This window comes from Panulirus ornatus, chromosome 31 (assembly GCF_036320965.1).
Source record: "Panulirus ornatus isolate Po-2019 chromosome 31, ASM3632096v1, whole genome shotgun sequence".
Lineage (NCBI taxonomy): Eukaryota > Metazoa > Arthropoda > Malacostraca > Decapoda > Palinuridae > Panulirus > Panulirus ornatus.
The window spans coordinates 17,142,530-17,168,918 of record NC_092254.1 but is presented as its reverse complement, the minus strand read 5'-3'; the positions used below and the strand labels follow the sequence as shown (position 1 = coordinate 17,168,918).

The window sequence follows — 26,389 nt, the reverse complement described above, 5'->3', positions numbered from 1 at the left end:
CCTGTCAGTTATAGTCATGTCAACGCACATTATACAACCTGTCAGTTGTAGTCATGTCAACGCACTGTATACAACCTGTCAGTTATAGTCATGTCAACGCACATTATACAACCTGTCAGTTGTAGTCATGTCAACGCACATTATACAACCTGTCAGTTGTAGTCATGTCAACGCACTGTATACAACCTGTCAGTTATAGTCATGTCAACGCACATTATACAACCTGTCAGTTGTAGTCATGTCAACGCACATTATACAACCTGTCAGTTGTAGTCATGTCAACGCACATTATACAACCTGTCAGTTGTAGTCATGTCAACGCACATTATACAACCTGTCAGTTGTAGTCATGTCAACGCACATTATACAACCTGTCAGTTGTAGCGTTGTGATGTACAGCAGCAGCCAACTTACAAGCAGAGTCTGGGGTAATGTTGACCATCTTGATGTACGGCTTCATCTCCTCCTGAAATGTAAGATAATTAATTACTTGGTCGTTTATGTACGAAGATTTCTTGTGAACCTAGCGGAAATATAGTACTGTACTTAGTGTACATATTATCAGTCAGTACTGTACTTAGTGTACATAATATCAGTCAGTACTGTACTTAGTGTACATAATATCAGTCAGTACTGTACTTAGTGTACATAATATCAGTCAGTACTGTACTTAGTGTACATATTATCTGACGAGCCACGTGACCCGTACTATCTTATCTGACGAACCACGTGATCCGTACTATCTTATCTGACGAACCACGTGATCCGTACTATCTTATCTGACGAGCCACGTGACCCGTACTATCTTATCTGACGAACCACGTGATCCGTACTATCTTATCTGACTAACCACGTGATCCGTACTATCTTATCTGACTAACCACGTGATCCGTACTATCTTATCTGACTAACCACGTGATCCGTACTATCTTATCTGACGAGCCACGTGACCCGTACTATCTTATCTGACGAGCCACGTGACCCGTACTATCTTATCTGACGAACCACGTGACCCGTACTATCTTATCTGACGAACCACGTGATCCGTACTATCTTATCTGACTAACCACGTGATCCGTACTATCTTATCTAACTAACCACGTGACCCGTACTATCTTATCTGACTAACCACGTGATCCGTACTATCTTATCTGACTAACCACGTGATCCGTACTATCTTATCTGACTAACCACGTGATCCGTACTATCTTATCTGTCGAACCACGTGATCCGTACTATCATATCTGACGTGACCTGTATTATCTTGTCTGACTGACCACGTGACCTTGATTATCTTGTCTGACTGACCACGTGACCTGTATTATCTTGTCTGACTGACCACGTGACCTTAATATCGTGTCTGACTGACGTGTGCAAGTAAGAGTTTGGAGACAGAATCTTCTTGATTAAGCCCCTGGTCGTTGACGGGTATTCTGTCGTGAGAGACAAGACGTGAGACACAGGAGGCGTCTGGCTCGTGAGAGACAAGACGGGAGACACAGGAGACGTGTGGCTCGTGAGAGACAAGACGGGAGACACAGGAGGCTTGTGGCTCGTGAGAGACAAGACAGGAGACACAGGAGGCTTGTGGCTCGTGAGAGACAAGACAGGAGACACAGGAGGCTTGTGGCTCGTGAGAGACAAGACAGGAGACGCAGGAGGCTTGTGGCTCGTGAGAGACAAGACAGGAGACACAGGAGGCTTGTGGCTCGTGAGAGACAAGACAGGAGACGCAGGAGGCTTGTGGCTCGTGAGAGACAAGACAGGAGACACAGGAGGCTTGTGGCTCGTGAGAGACAAGACAGGAGACACAGGAGGCTTGTGGCTCGTGAGAGACAAGACGGGAGGTACAGGAGGCGTGTGGCTCGTGAGAGACAAGACAGGAGACACAGGAGGCTTGTGGCTCGTGAGAGACAAGACGGGAGACACAGGAGACGTGTGGCTCGTGAGAGACAAGACAGGAGACACAGGAGGCTTGTGGCTCGTGAGAGACAAGACGTGAGACACAGGAGGCGTGTGGCTCGTGAGAGACAAGACAGGAGACACAGGAGGCTTGTGGCTCGTGAGAGACAAGACGGGAGACACAGGAGACGTGTGGCTCGTGAGAGACAAGACGGGAGACACAGGAGGCTTGTGGCTCGTGAGAGACAAGACGGGAGACACAGGAGGCTTGTGGCTCGTGAGAGACAAGACGGGAGGTACAGGAGGCGTGTGGCTCGTGAGAGACAAGACAGGAGACACAGGAGGCTTGTGGCTCGTGAGAGACAAGACGGGAGACACAGGAGACGTGTGGCTCGTGAGAGACAAGACGGGAGACACAGGAGGCTTGTGGCTCGTGAGAGACAAGACGGGAGACACAGGAGGCGTGTGGCTCGTGAGAGACAAGACGGGAGACACAGGAGGCTTGTGGCTCGTGAGAGACAAGACGAGAGATACAGGAGGCGTGTGGCTCGTGAGAAATAAGACGGGAGACACAGGAGGCGTGTGGCTCGTGAGAGACAAGACGGGAGACTCAGGAAGCGTGTGGCTCGTGAGAGACGAGACGGGAGACACAGGAGGCTTGTGGCTCGTGAGAGACAAGACGGGAGACACAGGAGGCGTGTGGCTCGTGAGAGACAAGACGTGAGACACAGGAGGCGTGTGGCTCGTGAGAGACGAGACGGGAGACACAGGTGGCTTGTGGCTCGTGAGAGACAAGACGGGAGACACAGAAGGCGTGTGGCTCGTGAGAAATAAGACGGGAGACACAGGAGGCGTGTGGCTCGTGAGAGACAAGACGGGAGACATAGGAAGCGTGTGGCGCGTGAGAGACAAGACGGGAGACACAGGAGGCGTGTGGCTCGTGAGAGACAAGACGGGAGACACAGGAGGCGTGTGGCTCGTGAGAGACAAGACGGGAGACACAGAAGGCGTGTGGCTCGTGAGAGACAAGACGGGAGACACAGAAGGCGTGTGGCTCGTGAGAGACAAGACGGGAGACACAGGAGGCTTGTGGCTTGTGAGGGAAGCTGATGCAAAACTGTTGATGGCTGTATCATACGTATGTGCGGGGGGAATCCAGGTGAAGATACGCTATAACTCTTCAGGGACACAAGTGGGAGGGAGGAGCAGTAAACACCTCCACCCTGGGCACACAAGTGGGAGGGAGGAGCAGTAAACACCTCCACCCTGGGGACACAAGTGGGAGGGAGGAGCAGTAAACACCTCCACCCTGGGGTCACAAGTGGGAGGGAGGAGCAGTAAACACCTCCACCCTGGGCACACAAGTGGGAGGGAGGAGCAGTAAACACCTCCACCCTGGGCACACAAGTGGGAGGGAGGAGCAGTAAACAGCTCCACCCTGGTGACACAAGTGGGAGGGAGGAGCAGTAAACACCTCCACCCTGGGGACAGTTCTACAACACTATGATTACTTTACCTACAGTAAAGTACTGCCTGCAGTGCTACAGCACTACTGGTACTCTGCTTAGTGTGTTACAGCACGATATATGTTCTACTTAAAAAGCTACAGTATTAAGGTAGTGTGCCTACAGTCCTACAGTGCTATGGAGTCTCAGCCTACAGTGCTACAGCAGCATACATACCCTGCCTGCAGTCCTAGACTACAAAGGCTTCGTTGCCTACAGTGCTACAGCAGTATAGATACTCTACCTACAGTCCTAGACTACAAATGTTTCGCCGCCTGCATTGCTACAGTTATATGGTTACTCTGCTCCAAGTGCTAAAGAATTATGGATACTCTGCTTACAGTACTACAGTACTATGGCTACTCTGCTTACAGTACTATAGTACTATGGCTACTCTGCTTACAGTACTAGAAGTATTATGGATACTCTGCCTACAGTGCTATAGTACTAAGGCTACTCTGCTTACAGTGGTACAGAATTATGGATACTCTGCCGACAGTGCTATAGCATTATAGCTTCTCTTATTACAGTGCTACAGTATTATGGATACTCTACCTACAGTGCTTCAGTACTATGGCTACTCTGCTTACACTGCTACAGTATTAAGGATACTCTGCTTACACTGCTACAGTACTATAGCAACTCTGCTTACAGTGCAACAGTATCATGATACTCTGCCTACAGTGCAACAGTACTATGGATACTCTGCTTACAGTGCTACAGTATTATGGATATTCTCCTTCTGGTGCTACATACTATGGTTAATCTGCTTACAGTGCTACAGTATTTTGGATACTCTGTCTACAGTGCTACAGTACTATGGCTACTCTGCTTACAGTGCTACAGTATTTTGGATACTCTGTCTACAGTGCTACAGTACTATGGCTATACTGCTTACGGTTCTACAGTATTATGGATACTCTGCCTACAGTGCTACACTACTATGGCTACTCTGCTTACAGTGTCACCGTATTATGGATGCTCTGCCCATAGTGTTACAGTACTATGGCTACTCTTCTTACAGTGCTACTGTATTTTGGTTACTCATCTTACAGTGCTACAGTACTATGGCTACTCTGCTTGCAGTGTTACAGTATTATGGCTACTCTGCTTACATTGCTACAGTACTATGGATACACTGCTTATAGTGCTACAGTATTATGGATACTCAGTTTACAGTGCTACAGTACTATGGTTACTCTGCTTACAGTGGTAAAGTATCATGGATACTCTGCTTACAGTGCTACAATAGTATGGGTACTCTGCTTACAATGCTACAGTATTATGGATACTCTGCTTACAGTGTTAGAGTACTGTTGGTACTCTGCTTGCGGTGGTACAGTATTATGGATAATCTGCTTTCAGTGCTACACTACACTCTGTTTACAGTGTTAGAGTATCATAGACACTCTATTTACAGTGCTACAGTATTATGGATACTCTGCTTACAGTACTACAGTAATCTTGATATTCTACTTACTCGGAGATCAGTCAGCAGCACTTTTGCTACTCTGTTTACTGTCCTACGGTACTCTTACTACTCCGCCTACAGTGCTACAGTCCTTTGGGTACTCTGCCTACAGTGCTATAGTACTAAGGATACCCTACCTATAGTGCTACAGAACTACGGATCTTCTTCCTACGCTGCCATAGTAGTATGGATTTTCATCTTACAGTGCTACAGTAATATGGATATCATGCTTACATTGCTACAGTACAATGGATATTATGCTAATAGTGCTACAGTACAATGGATATCATACCTACAGTGTTACAGTGCAATGGGAATCATACCTACAATACTACAGTACAATGGATATCATGCGTACAGTGGTACACTACAATGGATATCATGCCTACAATGCTACAGTACAATGGATATCATGCCTACAGTACTACAGTGCATTGGATATCATGCCTATAGTGGTACAGTACAATGGATAGCATGCCTACAGTGCTACATTACAATGGATAACATGCCAACAGTGCTACAGTACAATGGATATCGTGCCTACAGTGCTACAGTACAATGGATAGCATGCTTACAATGGTACAGTACTATGGATATTATGTCTACAGTGCTACAGCACTATGGATATCATGCCTTCAGAGCTGCAGTTCTATGGATACTATATCTACAGTACTGCAGCTGTATCTTGCCTACAGTGGTACACTTCGAGACTACAATACTACAGGTACAATAATGCTATACTACTATAGACACTCAGCTTATCGTGCCACAGTAGTATAGCTACTTTGTCTATAGTACCACTGCTCTATCGGTACTCTGTCTACAGTACTACAGTGTAATGGATACTCAGGCTACAGGTCTACATCACTATAGGTGCTTTGCATACAGTAATTCACTACAATGGTTACTCTGCCTACAGTCTTATAGAACTATAGATATTCTGCCTACAGTGCTACAGTCCAAATGACACTCTGCCTATAGTGTTATAGTACTACATATATCGTCCTACGGAACTACAGGACTATGGCTTCTCTGCGTACAATACTAGAGCACTATGGCTAATCTGACTACAGTGCTACATTAGTATGGTTACTCTGACTTAAGTGCCAAAGTACCATGGTACTCTTCCTACAGTGCAAAAACACTATGGCCTCTCTGAAGTCAAAGTTAAAGTAATATAAGTACTCTGCCGACAGTGCTACAGTGCTTTAGATACTCTGCTTACAATGCTACAGTACATTGGCTACTCTTCTACATCGCTACAGTAGTCTGGCAATTCTACCTACACTGCTATAATGCTATGGCTACTTTCCTTACAGTGTTACAGAACTTTAGTTTCTTTGCGTAGGGTGTTACAGTACTGTTGCCACTCTGCCTACTGTGTTAGACTACAGTGGATACTCTGCCTACAGTGCTACAGTACTATTGCCACTTTGCCTACGGCATCAAATTACTGTGGATTCTCTGCCACAGAGCTACAGTACTATGATTACTCTACCTTTCATACTACAGTACCATTCGTACTCTGTCTACAGTAGTACAGTACTTGGGTTTTTCTGCCTACATCACTACAGTGATATAGTGCTATGGCTCTTCTGCCAACAGTGCTACAGAACTATTGATATTCTGCCTAAAGGGGTAATTACTATGACTACTTTGTCTACTGTGCTGCACTACTATGGATACTCTGCATACAGTGCTACAGTGTTATGGGTGTTTTGTATATACTGCTACATTGCTATGTCTACCTTGTCGTCAGTGCTACGGTACTATGGCTACTCTGTCTATAGTGATACAGCACTATGGATACTTTAACTACAGTGCTGGAGTACTACGGAATATCCTGCCTACAGTGCTACAATACTATGGCTCTTCTGCCTGCACTGTTACAGCACTATGGGCACCCTGTGTACAGTGCTACGGTACTATAGCTACCTCTGCCAACTGTACTACAGTACTATGGATATTCTTTCTACGATGCTACAACAATTTGACAACTTTGTTTACGGTACTACAGCACTATAGTTAATCTCCTACAGTGCTACAGCAGTATGGATACTCTGCCTACAGTGCTACAGTACTATACTGCTCTGCTAGTGAAGAGAAGAGAGAGGAAGCAGTATAACCTTACCGTAGGTGGTGTGGGGGCGACACATACCCCTTTCAAACATTTCTCAGGGAAGGAAAATATGGTTTCCCCATGACTGTATAACTTCCAGTTGTGATGACATTCTGGGAAGGCAGAAAACATTAAGTTTAAAAGGAGAGGAAAATATGGTATTTATCAGTATCGCCTCCAGGTATAGGTTGATAATAGATATCAATCTAAAGCAATACAACGGCCATACTTAAATTAGCGTCATGAAAACAATTATTAACATTAGTTTTTTGATAGTGAAAATAGTCACGAGGATCCTTCCAAGAGCAATTCACCAACCTGTTCGTGGCAGAAAGGATAAAACACCAAAGAAAACCCTCAGAACATTTACCGGCTGCCCAGCAGTTGCTGACAATCAGTATTTAATGTAATCACAGCTCAACATACATGGTACTTAGATCCTTGCAACAGCACTAAACTCTTTCCATCCAAACCTTTCGATAACGAATCCTGAGTAAGCAACCTAAAGAATATTTACAGATTCCATCGACCTAAACAAACAAGATAATGACAAACAATAGAATCAACGTACAACACTTAATTAAGCAGGAGAAAACAACCATTCTGGTCTTAACATTATCACCAGAAGAAAACAACTCTGCCAAGGCATGTACGATTTACGTGTGCTCTCTGGACACGACCCATCTTTCCCACAATACAAATTCTTATTCAATCTATCACAGGAACTTCAATGCCTAAGATACGACTTCCACACTGAAGACACTGAAAACTCACTCTTCTCCTGTCGGCCGCTCCTCACTCCAGGAAGAAGCGAATACACATCACCACACCTCTTGACTTGTGGACCTGCTCTGTGCAGCAGACTGCCTTTTTAAGCACTAAGGATATATATATATATATATATGTATATATATATATATATATATATATATATATATATATATATATATATATATATATATATATATATATATATATATATATATATATATATATATATATATATATATATATATATATATCCACCCTCCTGCGCACAACTCTATCCATAGCCCACGCCTCGCAACCATACAACATTGTTGGAACCACTATTCCTTCAAACATACCCACTTTTGCTTTCCGAGATAATGTTCTCGACTTCCACAAATTCTCCAAGGCTCCCAGGATTTTCGCCCCCTCCTCCACCCTATGATTCACTTTCGCTTCTATGGTTCCATCCGCTGCCAGATCCACTCCCAGATATCTAAAACACTTTACTTCCTCCAGCTTTTCTCCATTCAAACTTATCTCCCAATTGGCTTGATCCTCAACACTACTGTACCTAATAACCTTGCTCTTATTCACATTTACTCTTAACTTTCTTATTTCACTCACTTTACCAAACTCAGTCACCAGCTTCTGCAGTTTCTCACATGAATCAGCCACCAGCGCTGTATCATCAGCGAACAACAACTGACTCACTTCCCAAGCTCTCTCATCCACAACAGACTTCATACTTGCCCTTCTTTCCAAAACTCTTGCATTCACCTCCCTAACAACCCCATCCATAAACAAATTAAACAACCATGGAGACATCACACACCCCTGCCGTAAACCTACATTCACTGAGAACCAATCACTTTCCTCTCTTCCTACACGTACACATGCCTTACATCCTCGATAAAAACTTTTCACTGCTTCTAACAACTTGCCTCCCACACCATATATTCTTAAAACCTTCCACAGAGCATCTCTATCAACTCCATCATATGCCTTCTCCAGATCCATAAATGCTACACACAAATCCATTTGTTTTTCTAAGTATTTCTCACATACATTCTTCAAAGCAAACACCTGATCCACACATCCTCTACCACTTCTGAAACCTCACTGCTCTTCTCCAATCTGATGCTATGTACATGCCTTCACCCTCTCAATCAATACCCTCCCATATAATTTACCAGGAATACTCATCAAACTTATACCTCTGTAATTTGAGCACTCACTCTTATCCCCTTTGCCTTTGTACAATGGCACTATGCACGCATCCCGCCAATCCTCAGGCACCTCACCATGAATCATACATACATTAAATAACCTTACCATCCAGTCAACAATACAGTCACCCCCTTTCTTAATAGATTCCATTGCAATACCATCCAAACCTGCTGCCTTGCCGGCTTTCATCTTCCGCAAAGCTTTTACTACCTCTTCTCTGTTTACCAAATCATTTTCCCTAACCCTCTCACTCTGCACACCACCTCGACCAAAACACCCTATATCTGCCACTCTATCATCAAACACATTCAACAAACCTTCAAAATACTCACTCCATCTCCTTCTCACATCACCACTACTTGTTATCACCTCCCCACTTGCGCCCTTCACTGAAGTTCCCATTTGCTCCCTTGTCTTACGCACTTTATTTACGTCCTTCCAGAACATCTTTTTATTCTCCCTAAAATTTAATGATACTCTCTCACCCCAACTTTCATTTGCCCTCTTTTTCACCTCTTGCACCTTTCTCTTGACCTCCTGTCTCTTTCTTTTATACATCTCCCACTCAATTGCATTCTTTCCCTGCAAAAATCGTCCAAATGCCTCTCTCTTCTCTTTCACTAATAATCTTACCTCTTCATCCCACCACTCACTACCCTTTCTAATCAACCCACCTCCCACTCTTCTCATGCCACAAGCATCTTTTGCGCAATCCATCACTGATTCCCTAAATACATCCCATTCCTCCCCCACTCCCCTTACTTCCATTGTTCTCACCTTTTTCCATTCTGTACTCAGTCTCTCCCGGTACTTCCTCACACAAGTCTCCTTCCCAAGCTCACTTACTCTCACCTCCCTCTTCACCCCAACATTCACTCTTCTTTTCTGAAAACCCATACAAATCTTCACCTTAGCCTCCACAAGATAATGATCAGACATCCCTCCAGTTGCACCTCTCAGCACATTAACATCCAAAAGTCTCTCTTTCGCACGCCTGTCAATTAACACGTAATCCAATAACGCTCTCTGGCCATCTCTACTACTTACATAAGTATACTTATGTATATCTCGCTTTTTAAACCAGGTATTCCCAATCATCAGTCCTTTTTCAGCACATAAATCAACAAGCTCTTCACCATTTCCATTTACAACACTGAACACCCCATGTACACCAATTATTCCCTCAACTGCCACATTACTCACCTTTGCATTCAAATCACCCATCACTATAACCCGGTCTCGTGCATCAAAACCACTAACACACTCATTCAGCTGCTCCCAAAACACTTGCCTCTCTTGATCTTTCTTCTCATGCCCAGGTGCATATGCACCAATAATCACCCACCTCTCTCCATCAACTTTCAGTTTTACCCATATTAATCGAGAATTTACTTTGTTACACTCTATCACATACTCCCACAACTCCTGTTTCAGGAGTATTGCTACTCCTTCCCTTGCTCTTGTCCTCTCACTAACCCCTGACTTTACTCCCCAGACATTCCCAAACCACTCTTCCCCTTTACCCTTGAGCTTCGTTTCACTCAGAGCCAAAACATCCAGGTTCCTTTCCTCAAACATACTACCTATCTCTCCTTTTTTCACATCTTGGTTACATCCACACACATTTAGGGAATCAGTGATGGATTGCGCAAAAGATGCTTGTGGCATGAGAAGAGTGGGAGGTGGGTTGATTAGAAAGGGTAGTGAGTGGTGGGATGAAGAAGTAAGAGTATTAGTGAAAGAGAAGAGAAAGGCATTTGGACGATTTTTGCAGGGAAAAAATGCAATTGAGTGGGAGATGTATAAAAGAAAGAGACAGGAGGTCAAGAGAAAGGTGCAAGAGGTGAAAAAAAGGGCAAATGAGAGTTGGGGTGAGAGAGTATCATTAAATTTTAGGGAGAATAAAAAGATGTTCTGGAAGGAGGTAAATAAAGTGCGTAAGACAAGGGAGCAAATGGGAACTTCAGTGAAGGGCGCAAATGGGGAGGTGAAAACAAGTAGTGGTGATGTGAGAAGGAGATGGAGTGAGTATTTTGAAGGTTTGTTGAATGTGTTTGATGATAGAGTGGCAGATATAGGGTGTTTTGGTCGAGGTGGTGTGCAAAGTGAGAGGGTTAGGGAAAATGATTTGGTAAACAGAGAAGAGGTAGTGAAAGCTTTGCGGAAGATGAAAGCCGGCAAGGCAGCAGGTTTGGATGGTATTGCAGTGGAATTTATTAAAAAAGGGGGTGACTGTATTGTTGACTGGTTGGTAAGGTTATTTAATGTATGTATGACTCATGGTGAGGTGCCTGAGGATTGGCGGAATGCGTGCATAGTGCCATTGTACAAAGGCAAAGGGGATAAGAGTGAGTGCTCAAATTACAGAGGTATAAGTTTGTTGAGTATTCCTGGTAAATTATATGGGAGGGTATTGATTGAGAGGGTGAAGGCATGTACAGAGCATCAGATTGGGGAAGAGCAGTGTGGTTTCAGAAGTGGTAGAGGATGTGTGGATCAGGTGTTTGCTTTGAAGAATGTATGTGAGAAATACTTAGAAAAGCAAATGGATTTGTATGTAGCATTTATGGATCTGGAGAAGGCATATGATAGAGTTGATAGAGATGCTCTGTGGAAGGTATTAAGAATATATGGTGTGGGAGGCAAGTTGTTAGAAGCAGTGAAAAGTTTTTATCGAGGATGTAAGGCATGTGTACGTGTAGGAAGAGAGGAAAGTGATTGGTTCTCAGTGAATGTAGGTTTGCGGCAGGGGTGTGTGATGTCTCCATGGTTGTTTAATTTGTTTATGGATGGGGTTGTTAGGGAGGTAAATGCAAGAGTTTTGGAAAGAAGGGCAAGTATGAAGTCTGTTGGGGATGAGAGAGCTTGGGAAGTGAGTCAGTTGTTGTTCGCTGATGATACAGCGCTGGTGGCTGATTCATGTGAGAAACTGCAGAAGCTGGTGACTCAGTTTGGTAAAGTGTGTGGAAGAAGAAAGTTAAGAGTAAATGTGAATAAGAGCAAGGTTATTAGGTACAGTAGGGTTGAGGGTCAAGTCAATTGGGAGGTGAGTTTGAATGGAGAAAAACTGGAGGAAGTGAAGTGTTTTAGATATCTGGGAGTGGATCTGGCAGCGGATGGAACCATGGAAGCGGAAGTGGATCATAGGGTGGGGGAGGGGGCGAAAATTCTGGGGGCCTTGAAGAATGTGTGGAAGTCGAGAACATTATCTCGGAAAGCAAAAATGGGTATGTTTGAAGGAATAGTGGTTCCAACAATGTTGTATGGTTGCGAGGCGTGGGCTATGGATAGAGTTGTGCGCAGGAGGATGGATGTGCTGGAAATGAGATGTTTGAGGATAATGTGTGGTGTGAGGTGGTTTGATCGAGTGAGTAACGTAAGGGTAAGAGAGATGTGTGGAAATAAAAAGAGCGTGGTTGAGAGAGCAGAAGAGGGTGTTTTGAAGTGGTTTGGGCACATGGAGAGGATGAGTGAGGAAAGATTGACCAAGAGGATATATGTGTCGGAGGTGGAGGGAACAAGGAGAAGAGGGAGACCAAATTGGAGGTGGAAAGATGGAGTGAAAAAGATTTTGTGTGATCGGGGCCTGAACATGCAGGAGGGTGAAAGGAGGGCAAGGAATAGAGTGAATTGGAGCGATGTGGTATACAGGGGTTGACGTGCTGTCAGTGGATTTGAATCAAGGCATGTGAAGCGTCCGGGGTAAACCATGGAAAGCTGTGTAGGTATGTATATTTGCGTGTGTGGACGTGTGTATGTTCATGTGTATGGGGGGGGTTGGGCCATTTCTTTCGTCTGTTTCCTTGCGCTACCTCGCAAACGCGGGAGACAGCGACAAAGTATAAAAAAAAAAAAAATATATATATATATATATATATATATATATATATATATATATATATATATATATGTATATATATATATATATATATATAAATATATATATATATATATTATCCCTGGGGATAGGGGATTAAGAATACTTCCCACGTATTCCCTGCGTGTCGTAGAAGGCGACTAAAAGGGGAGAGAGCGGGGGGCTGGAAATCCTCCCCTCTCGTTTTTTTTTTTAAATTTCCAAAAGAAGGAACAAAGGGGGCCAGGTGAGGATATTCAAAAAAAAGGTCCAGTCCTCTGTTCTTAACGCTACCTCGCTAACGCGGGAAATGGCGAATAGTTAAAAAGAAAAAAAAAAATATATATATATATATATATATATATATATATATATATATATATATATATATATATATATATATATATTTCTTTCTTTCAAACTATTAGCCATTTCCCGCATTAGCAAGGTATATATATTGGAAAGGATCACAATTTTGCGTGTCATAAAGATATTCTTATGAGTCCACGGGGAAAATGAAACACGAAAAGTTCCCAAGTGCACTTTTGTGTAACAATCACATCATCAGGGGAGACACAAGAGAGAAATATAAGTCAGTTGATATACATCGAAGAGACGAAGCTAGGACGCCATTTGGTAAACATGTGAATATCCAAAACATACAACGAACGTTCATAAACTTATCATTTTACAAATTTTATCAACAAAATAATTATCTAGTTTGTATAGACCATCACTAATATTAAGATTATAATTCTTTGTGTATTTAATAATAAAAGATTCAGTGATATTTCTCTCGGTAATAGAGTTAGAGTTAATAACTGAGATGGTTTTACTCCAGTCAGCACAATGGTCATGGCTGGTAGCGTGATGAAACAAGGCATTTGATTCTTGTCCCGTTCTTATATTATATTTTTGTTGCTTACGTCTAACAGGAAGATTCTCACCAGTCTGACCAACATAAATTTTATCACAATTTCCACAAGGCACTTTATAAATGCATCTAAGAGAATTTTCTGGTGAATTCCTGATTAAGATATTCTTTATAGTATCATTCTTGCTATAGGCAACATTTACACTAAAGGATTTAAGGAATATGGGTAGTAAAGTAAAATTATTATTAAAAGGAAGAACTTAAAGATTCTTGACGTCAATGGGAGGTTTGGGTTCAACTCTATAAAATGATTTCTCCGCTAACTTAAGGGATTTATCAATGAAAGATCTAGGGTACTTTAACTTAGATCTAATGGAATATATCTTCTTAAACTCATCATCAATAAACTCTGGACTGCAAATACGTAATGCCCTAAGGAACATAGACTGAAATGATGATAATTTAACTCTGTCATGTTGAGATGAGTAATAATGGATATATGAGCATAAATATGTGGGTTTTCTGTATATGCTAAACTTAAACTTGTTTCCTTGCCTATGCACCATGCAATCTGAAAATGGTAACATACCATTATTTTCATTTTCTACAGTAAATTTGATGGAAGGTACTAGATTGTTAAGTAAGGGGACAAGAATTAAATGCCTTGTTTAATCACGTTACTAACTATGATCATTGTATTGACTGGAGTAATGCCATCTCAGCTATTAACTCTAACTGTATTACCAAGAGAAATATCATTGAATCTTCTAATATCAAATACAGAAAGAATTATAATCTTAATATTGATAGTGGTCTATACAAATTAGATAACTTTATTGTTGATATAATTTGTAAAATGATAAGTCTATGAACGCTCGTTGTATGATTTTGACAATCACATCTTTACCAAATGGCGTCCTAGCTTCATCTCTTCGATGTATATCAAGTGACTTATATTTCTCTCTTGTCTCCCCTGATGATGTGATCATTACGCGAAAGTGCCGCAAACCTACATTCACTAAGAACTAATCACTTTCCTCTCTTCCTACACGTTCACATGCCTTACATCCTCGATAAAAACTTTTCACTATCTCCAACAACTTGCCTCCCACACCATATATTCTTAATACCTTCCACAGAGCACCTCCATCAGCTCTATGATATGCCATCTCCAGATCTATAAATTCCACATACAAATCCATTTGCCCTTCGAAGCACTTCTCACATACACTCTTCAAAGCAAACACCTGATCCACACATCCTCTACCACTTCTGAAACCACACTGCTCTTCCCCAGTCTGATGCTCTGTACATGCCTTCACCCTCTCAATCAATACCCTCCCACACAATTTCCCAGGAACACTCAAGAAACCTATATCTATGAAATTTGAGCACTCTCTTTTATCACTTTTGCCTTTGTACAATGGCACTATGCAAGTATTCCGCCAATACTCAGGCACCTTACCACGAATCATACATACATTAAATAACCTTACCAACCAGTCAGCAATATAGTCAACCCCTTTTTTTAATAAATTCCTATGCAATACCATCCAAACCTGCTGCCTTGCCGGCTTTCGTCTTTCGCAAAGTTTTACTACCTCTTCTCCTTTTACCAAATCATTTTCCCTAACCCTCTCACTTTGCACACCATCTCGACCAAAACACCCTATATCTGCCACTCTATCATCAAACACATTCAGCAAACCTTCAAAATACTCACTCCATCTTCTCACATCACCACTACTTGTTATCACCTCCCCATTAGCCCCATTCACTGAAGTTCCCATTTGTTCCCTTGTCTTACGTACTTTATTTACCTTCTTCCAAAACATCTTTTTATTCCTCCTAAAATTTGATGATAATCTCTCACCCCAACTCTCATTTACCCTCTTTTTCACCTCTTGCACCTTTCTCTTGACCTCCTCCTTCTTTCTTTTATACATCTCCCACTCATTTGCATTATCTCCCTCCAAAGCTCGTCCTAATGCCTCTCTCTTCTCTTTCACAAATAATCTTACCTCTTCGTCCCACCACTCACTACCCTTTCTACTCTGCCCACATCCCACGCTTCTCACGCCACAAGCATCTTTTGCGTAAGCCATCACTGCTCCCCTAAATACATCCCATTCCTCCCCCACTCCCCTTACCTCCTTTATTCTCACCTTTTTCCATTCCGTACTCAGTCTCTCCTGGTACCTCCTCACACAAGTCTCCTTCCCAAGCTCACTTACTCTCACCACTCTTTTCACCCCAATGTTCTCTCTTCTTTTCTGAAAACCTCTACAAAACTTCACCTTCGCCTCCACAAGATAATGATCAGACATCCCTCCAGTTGCACCTATCAGACATTAACATCCAAAAGTCTCTCATTCGTGCGCCTATCAATTAACACGTAATCCAACAACGCTCTCTGGCCATCTCTCCTACTTACATACGTATACTTATGTATATCTCGCTTTTTAAACCAGGTGTTCCCAATCACCAGTCCTTTTTCAGCACATAAATCTACAAGCTCCTCACCATTTCCATTCATAACACTGAACACCCCATGTATACCAATTATTCCCTCAATTGCTACATTACTCACCTTTGCATTCAAATCACCCATCGCTATAACCCGGTCTTGTGCATCAAAACCAGTAACACACTCATTCAGCTGCTCCCGAAACACTTGCCCCTCATGATCTTTCTTTTCATGCCCAGGTGCATATGAACCAATGATCACCCATCTCTCTCCATCAACTTTCAGTTTTACCCACAACAATGCAGAATCTACTTTCTTACACTCTATCACATACTCCCACCACTCCTGTTTCAGGAGTAGTGCTACTCCTTCCCTTGCTCTTGTCCTCTCACAAACCCCTGACTTTATTCCTAAGACATTCCCAAACCACTCTTCTTCTTTACCCTCGAGTTTCGTTTCACTCAGAGCCAAAACATCCAGGTTCCTTTCCTCAAACATACTACCTATCTCTCCTTTTTTCTCAAGGAAACAGACGAAAGAATGGCCCAACCCACCCACATACACATGTATATACACGCAGATATACATACCTATACATCTCAATGTGCAGATATATATACACACAGAGACATATATATATATATATATATATATATATATATATATATATATATATATATATATATATATATATATATATATATATATATATATATATATATATATATATATATATATATATATATATATATATATATATATATATATATATATATATATATATATATACATATATATATATATACATATATATATATGTATATATATATATATATATATATATATATATATATATATATATATATATATATATATATATATATATATATATATATATATATATATATATATATATATATATATATATATATATATTTATATATATATATATATATATATATATATATATATATATATATATATATATATATATATATATATATATATATATAATGTATATATTTATATATATATATATATATATATATATATATATATATATATATATATATATATATATATATATATATATATATATATATATATATATATACACACACAGGTACATAATTCATACTGTCTGCCTTTATTTATTCCCATCGCCACCTCGCGACACATGGAATAACAACCCCCTTCCCCCCTCATGTGTGCGAGGTAGCGCTAGGAAAAGACAACAAAGACCCCATTCGTTCACATTCAGTCTCTAGCTGTCATGTAATAATGCACCGAAACCACAGCTCCCTTTCCACATCCAGGCCCCACAGAACTTTCCATGGTTTACCCCAGCCGCTTCACATGCCCTGGTTAAACCCTTTGACAGCACGTCGACCCCGGCATACCACATCGTTGCAATTCACTCTATCTATTGCACGCCTTTCACCCTCCTGCATGTTCAGGCCCCGATCACTCAAAAATCTTTTTCACTCCATCTTTCCACCTCCAATTTGGTCTCCCACTTCTCCTCGTTCCCTCCACCTCTGTCACATATATCCTCTTGGTCAATCTTTCCTCGCTCATTCTCTCCATGTGACCAAACCATTTCAAAATACCCTCTTCTGCTCTCTCAAGCACACTCTTTTTATTTCCACACATCTCTCTTACCCTTTCATTAGTTACTCGATCAAACCACCTCACACCACACATTGTCCTCAAACATCTCATTTCCAGCACATCCACCCTCCTGCGTACAACTCTATCCATAGCCCACGCCTCGCAACCATACAACATTGTTGGAACCACTATTCCTTCAAACTTACCCTCTTTTGCTTTCCGAGATAATGTTCTCGACTTCCAAACATTCTTCAAGGCTCCCAGAATTTTCGCCCCCTCCCACACCCTATGATTCACTTCCGCATCCATGGTTCCATCTGCTGCCAGATCCACTCCCAGAAATCTAAAACACTTTACTTCCTCCAGTTTTTCTCCATTCAAACTTACCTCCCAATTGACTTGACCCTCAACCCTACTGTACCTAATGACCTTGCTCTTATTCACATTTACTCTTAACTTTCTTATTTCACACACTTTACCAAACTCAGTCACCAGCTTCTGCAGTTTCTCACATGAATCAGCCACCAGCGCTGTATCATCAGCGATTAACAACTGACTCACTTCCCAAGCTCTCTCACCCACAACAGATTGCATACTTGCCCCTCTTTTCAAAACTCTTGCATTCACCTCCTTAACAACCACATCCATAAACAAATTAAACAACCATGGAGACATCACACACCCCTGCCGCAAACCTACATTCACTGAGAACCAATCACTTTCCTCTCTTCCTACACGTACATATGCCTTACATCTTCGATAAAAACTTTTCACTACATCTGACAACTTGCCTCCCACACCGTATATTCTTAATACCTTCCACATAGCATCTCTATCAACTCTATTATATGCCTTCTCCAGATCCATAAATGCTACATGCAAATCCATTTGCTTTTCTAAGTATATATATATATATATATATATATATATATATATATATATATATATATATATATATATATATATATATATATATATATATATATATATATCTTTCTTATTTTTGTTTTAAACTATTCGCCATATCCCGCGTTAGCAAGGTAGCGTTAAGAACAGAGGATTGGGCCCCTGAGGGAATATCCTCACCTGGCCTCCTCTGTTCCTTCTTTTGGAAAATTAAAAAGAAAATGAGAGGGGCGGATTTCCAGCCCCCCCGCTCCCTCCCCTTTTAGTCGCCTTCTACGACACGCAGGGAATACGTGGGAAGTATTCTTTCTCCCCTATCCCCAGGGATAACATATATATATATATATATATATATATATATATATATATATATATATATATATATATATATATATATATATATATATATATATATATATATATACATACATACATATATATATACATACACGTCCACACACGCAAATATACATACCTACACAGCTTTCCATGGTTTACCCCAGACGCTTCACATGCCCTGATTCAATCCACTGACAGCACGTCAACCCCGGTATACCACATCGATCCAATTCACTCTATTCCTTGCCCTCCTTTCACCCTCCTGCATGTTCAGGCCCCGATCACACAAAATCTTTTTCGCTCCATCTTTCCACCTCCAATTTGGTCTCCCACTTCTCCTCGTTCCCTCCACCTCCGACACATATATCCTCTTGGTCAATCTTTCCTCGCTCATTCTCTCCATGTGCCCAAACCATTTCAAAACACCCTCTTCTGCTCTCTCAACCACGATCTTTTTATTTCCACACATCTCTCTTACCCTTACGTTACTTACTCGATCAAACCACCTCACACCACACATTGTCCTCAAACATCTCATTTCCAGCACATCCATCCTCCTGCGCACAACTCTATCCATAGCCCACGCCTCGCAACCATACAACATTGTTGGAACCACTATTCCTTCAAACATACCCATTTTTGCTTTCCGAGATAATGTTCTCGACTTCCACACATTCTTCAAGGCTCCCAGGATTTTCGCCCCCTCCCCCACCCTATGATCCACTTCCGCTTCCATGGTTCCATCCGCTGCCAGATCCACTCCCAGATATCTGAAACACTTTACTTCCTCCAGTTTTTCTCCATTCAAACATACCTCCCAATTGACTTAACCCTCAACCCTACTGTACCTAATTACCTTGCTCTTATTCACATTTACTCTTAACTTTCTTATTTCACACACTTTACCAAACTGAGTCACCAGCTTCTGCAGTTTCTCACATGAATCAGCCACCAGCGCTGTATCATCAGCGAACAACAACTGACACTTCCTAATCTCTCTCATCCACAACAGACTTCATACTTGCCCCTCTTTCCAAAACTCTTGCATTCACCTCACTAACAACCCCATCCATAAACAAATTAAACAACCATGGAGACATCACACACCCCTGCCGCAAACCTACATTCACTGAGAACCAATCACTTTCCTCTCTTCCTACACGTACACATGCCTTACATCCTCGATAAAAACTTTTCACTGCTTCTAACAACTTGCCTCCCACACCATATATTCTTAATACCTTCCACAGAGCATCTCTATCAACTCTATCATATGCCTTCTCCAGATCCATAAATGCTACATACAAATCCATTTGCTTTTCTAAGTATTTCTCATATACATTCTTCAAAGCAAAACCTGATCCACACATCCTCTACCACTTCTGAAACCACACTGCTCTTCCCCAATCTGATGCTCTGTACATGCCTTCACCCTCTCAATCAATACCCTCCCATATAATTTACTAGGAATACTTAACAAACTTATACCTCTGTAATTTGAGCACTCACTCTTATCCCCTTTGCCTTTGTACAATGGCACTATGCAAACATTCTGCCAATCCTTAGGCACCTCACCATGAGTCATACATACATTAAATAACCTTACCAACCAGTCAATAATACAGTCACCCCCTTTTTTAATAAATTCCACTGCAATACCATCCAAACCTGCTGCCTTGCCGGCTTTCATCTTCCGCAAAGCTTTTACTACCTCTTCTCTGTTTACCAAATCATTTTCCCTAACCCTCTCACTTTGCACACCACCTCGACCAAAACACCCTATATCTGCCACTCTATCATCAAACACATTCAACAAACCTTCAAAATACTCACTCCATCTCCTTCTCACATCACCACTACTTGTTATCACCTCCCCATTTCCGCCCTTCACTGAAGTTCCCATTTGCTCCCTTGTCTTATGTACTTTATTTACGTCCTTCCAGAACATCTTTTTATTCTCCCTGAAATTTAATGATACTCTCTCACCCCAACTCTCATTTGCCCTCTTTTTCGCCTCTTGCACCTTTCTCTTGACCTCCTGTCTCTTTCCTTTATACATCTCCCACTCAATTGCATTCTTTCCCTGCAAAAATCGTCCAAATGCCTCTCTTTTCTCTTTCACTAATACTCTTACTTCTTCATCCCACCACTCACTACCCTTTCTAATCAACCCACCTCCCACTCTTCTAATATATATATATATATATATATATATATATATATATATATATATATATATATATATATATATATATACATATATATATATATATATATATATATATATATATATATATATATATATATATATATATATATATATATATATATATATATATATATATATATAAATATATATATATATATATATATATATATATATATGTAAATATATATATATATATATATATATATATATATATATATATATATATATATATATATATATATATATATATATATATATATATATATATATATATATTTACATATATATATATATATATATATATATATATATATATATATATATATATATATATATATATATATATATATATATATATATATATATATATATATATATATATATATATATATATATATAAACTCACACTCATGCTCATATACATACATATATATTCCAACGTATACATACATATATCCCGCCACACAGGATATAGTATTCCCCTCCCCACCCACCCACCAGGAAAGCAACGCTAGGATGCAACAATAACGGCCAAGTCTGTTCACACTCATTCTCTAGCTGTCATGTATAATGCACCGAAACCACAGCTCCCTTTCCATATCTAAGCACAACAAAACTTTCCATTGTTTATCCCAGACGCTTCACATGGCTTGGCTCAGTCCACTGACAGCTCGTCGACCCCGTATACTACATGCTCTGTACATGACTACCCTCTTAATCAATACCCCCCCAAATGATTTTTTATGAATACTCAACAAGTTCAAGCCTCTGTAATTTGAACAAACACGTACAATGGCACTATACATTAATTCTGGCAATCCTCAGGGACTTCACCAAGGTCCTTACATACAACGAATATCCTTACCAACCACTCAACAACAAAGTCACCCCCTTATTCTGATAAATTCCACTGCAATACCATCCAAACCTGCTGCCTTGCCGGAAAGCTTTGACTACCTCTTCCCTGTTTACCAAACCATTCAACCTGACCCTCTCACTTCGCACACCACCTCGATCAAAACACTATATATTTGTAACTCTGTCATTAAACACATTCAACAAACCCTCAAAATACTCACTTCATCTTCTTACTTCTTTACTGAATATTATTGCCTCCCCATTTGCCCCCTTCACCGATGGTTCCATTTGTTCCCTAGTCTTACACACGTTATTTACCTCCTTCCAAAACATCTTTCTATTCTCCTTAAAATTCAATGATTCTTTCTCACCTCAACTCTCATTTGACCTCTTTTTGAACCATTGCGCCTTTTTCTTTAACTCCCTCCGCTTTCTTCTATACATCTCCCAATCTTTTGCACTCCTTCCTTGCAAGTATCGTCCAAACGCCTCTGTTTTCTCTTTTACTAACAACCTTACTTCATCATCCCACCACTCACTACCCTTTCTAATCTGCCCACATCCTACCTTTCTCTTGTTACATGCATCTTTTGCGTAAGCCATTACTGCCTCCCTGAGTGCATCCCATTCCTCACCTACTCCATTCACGTCACTTGCTCTCACCTTTTGCCATTCTACACTCAATCTCTCCTGGTACGTCCTCACACAAGTCTTCTTTCCAAGCTCACTTACTCTCACTACTCTCTTCTCACCGACATTCTCTCTTCTTTTCTGGAAACCTATACAAATCTTCACCTTCGCCTCCACAAGACAGTGATGAGACATCCCACCAGTTGCCCCTTTCAGCACAATAACATCCAGAAGTCTCTCCTTTACACGCCTATCAATTAACTCGTAATCCATTGACGCCCTTTGACCATCTCTCCTACTCACGTACGTGTACTTATCTCTCTTTTGAAATCAGGTATTTCCAATCACCAGTCCTTTTTCAGCACACATGTCCAAAAGCTTTTCAACATATCTATTTACAACAATGAACACCCATGTACACCAATTATACCCTCAACTGCCACATTACTCACCCTCACATTCAGATCACTCATCACTATAAGACGGTCTCGTGAATCAGAGATGACTAACACACTCACTTAGCTGCTCCCAAAACACTTGCCTCTCATGATCTTCCTTATGAACAGGTGTATAGGTACCAATAATCACCCATCTCTATCCACTTTCAGTTTTACCCATATCAATCTTGAGTTTATTTTCGTATACTCTATCACATACTCCCACAACTCCTGTTTCAGGAGTAGTGCTACCCCTTCCTTTGCTCTTGTCCTCTCACAAACCCCTGACTTTACTTCAAAAACTTTCCCAAATCACTCTATCCCTTTAACACTTGAGCTTCGTTTCACTCAGAGCCAAAACATCCAGGTTCTTTTCCTCAAACATACAATCTAGCTCTCCTTTTTTCTCGTCTTGGTTACATCCACACACACACACACACACACACACACACACACACACACACACACACACACACACACACATATAATCCTATGAGTCCACGGGGAAAATGAAACACGAAAAGCTCCCATCATCAGGGGAGACACAAGAGAGAAATATAACAGTCAGTTGATATACATCGAAGAGATGAAGCTAGGACGCCGTTTGGTAAACATGTGATGGTCCAAAACATACAACGAGCTCGTTGTATGTTTTGGACAATCACATGGCGTCCTAGCTTCGTCTCTTCGATGTATATCAACTGACTGTTATATTTCTCTCTTGTGTCTCCCCTGATGATGTGATTATTACTCGAAAGAGCACTTAGGAACTTTTCGTGTTACATTTTCCCCGTGGACTCATAGGAATATCTTGATCACGCGCAAAATTGTGATCCTTTCCAACACACATATAAATACTTATGTATTTATTATATTTTGTCGCTGTGTCCAGCGTTAGTGAGGTAAGAGACGAAAGAATTACCCAACCAACCCACATACACATGTATATACGTACACGTCTACAGACGCACATATACATACGTATATATTTCAACGTATACATATATGTACATACGTAGACATGTACATACATACACATGTACATAATTCATACTTGCTGCCATCACTCATTCCGTCGCTATCTCGCCACACATGAAATGACAGCCCCTTCCCACGGCATGCGCGCGAGGTAGCGCCAGAAAAAGACAACAAAGGCCACATTCGTTCACACTCAGTCTGTAGCTGTCATGTATAATGTACCGAAACCAAAGCTCCCTTTCCACATCCAGGCCCGACAAAACTTTCCATGGTTTAACACAGACGCTTCACATGCCCTGGTTCAATCCACTGACAGCAAGTCGATTCTGTTATAACACATCGTCCCAATTCACTATATTCCTTGCACGCCTTTCACCCTCCTGCATGTTCAGGCTCCGATCGCTCAAAATCTTTTCCACTCCATCTTTCTACCTCCAATTTGGTCTCCCACTTCTCTTCGTTCCCTCCACCTCTGACACATATATCCTCTTTGTCAATCTTTCCTCACTTTCTCTCCATATGACCAAACCATTTCAAAACACCCCCTTCTGCTCTCTCAACTACACTCTTTTTTATTACCACACATCTCTCTTACCCTTTCATTACTTACTCGATCAAACCACCTCACACCACATATTGTCCTCAAACATCTCATTTCCAGCACATCCACCCTCCTCCGCACCACCCGATCTATAGCCCATGCCTCGCAACCATATAACATTGTTGGAACTACTATTCCTTCAAACATACCCATTTTTGCTTTCTGATATAATGCTCTCGCCTTCCACACATTTTTCAACACTTCCAGAACTTTCGCCTCTTCCCCCACCCTGTGACTCACTTCCGCTTCCATGATTACATCCGCTGCCAAATCCACTCGCAGACATTTAAAACACTTCACTTCCTCCAGTTTTCCTCCATTCAAACTTACCTCCCAACTGACTTGTCCTTCAACCCTACTGTACCTAATGACATTGCTATTATTTACATTTACTCTCAGCTTTCTTCTTTCACACACTTTACTAAACTCTGTCACCCGCTTCTGCAGTTTATCACCCGTATCAGCCTCTAGCGCTGTATCATCAGCAAACAACAACTGACTCATTTCCCAAGCCCTCTCCACCTCATCCACAACAGACTGAATACTTGCCTCTCTCTCCAAAAGTCTTGCATTTACCTCCCTAAAAACCATAAAACCTCCCTAAAATCCATAAAAAAATTAAACAATCATGGAGACATCATGCACGCCTGCCGCAAACTGGCATATATATATATATATATATATATATATATATATATATATATATATATATATATATATATATATATATATATATATATATATATATATATATATATATATTCATATAAATATATATATATATATATATATATATATATATATATATATATATATATATATATATATATTTATATGTATATATATATATATATATATATATATATATATATATATATATATATATATATATATATATATATATATATATATATATATATATATATATATATATATATATATATATATATATATATATATGCATATATATATATATATATACATATATATATATATATATATATATATATATATATATATATATATATATATATATATATATATATAATATTTTTTTTTTTTTTTTTTTTTTTTTTTTTTTTTTTTTATACTTTGTCGCTGTCTCCCGCGTTTGCGAGGTAGCGCAAGGAAAGAGACGAAAGAAATGCCCCCCCCCATACACATGTACATACACACGTCCACACACGCAAATATACATACCTACACAGCTTTCCATGGTTTACCCCAGACGCTTCACATGCCTTGATTCAATCCACTGACAGCACGTCAACCCCTGTATACCACATCGATCCAATTCACTCTATTCCTTGCCCTCCTTTCACCCTCCTGCATGTTCAGGCCCCGATCACACAAAATCTTTTTCACTCCATCTTTCCACCTCCAATTTGGTCTCCCTCTTCTCCTCGTTCCCTCCACCTCCGACACATATACCCTCTTGGTCAATCTTTCCTCACTCATTCTCTCCATGTCCCCAAACCATTTCAAAACACCCTCTTCTGCTCTCTCAACCACGCTCTTTTTATTTCCACACATCTCTCTTACCCTTACGTTACTTACTCGATCAAACCACCTCACACCACACATTGTCCTCAAACATCTCATTTCCAGCACATCCATCCTCCTGCGCACAACTCTATCCATAGCCCACG

The 26,389-nt window shown here is 40.6% G+C and overlaps 1 protein-coding gene across 4 annotated transcripts in view; it reads right to left on the bottom strand.

Moving 5' to 3' along the window:
• The window catches only part of LOC139758846 (BMP-binding endothelial regulator protein-like), a 254,066-nt gene that overhangs the window by 214,252 nt on the left and 13,425 nt on the right, over positions 1–26,389 (bottom strand). For all 4 annotated transcript variants that reach the window (XM_071680701.1, XM_071680704.1, XM_071680702.1 and 1 more), the window contains 2 exons: positions 7,010–7,110; positions 415–466 (listed from right to left, as the gene is read on the bottom strand). In XM_071680701.1, the coding sequence (XP_071536802.1) occupies positions 415–466; positions 7,010–7,110 (153 nt within the window). The remainder of the gene's footprint in view (positions 1–414; positions 467–7,009; positions 7,111–26,389) is intronic.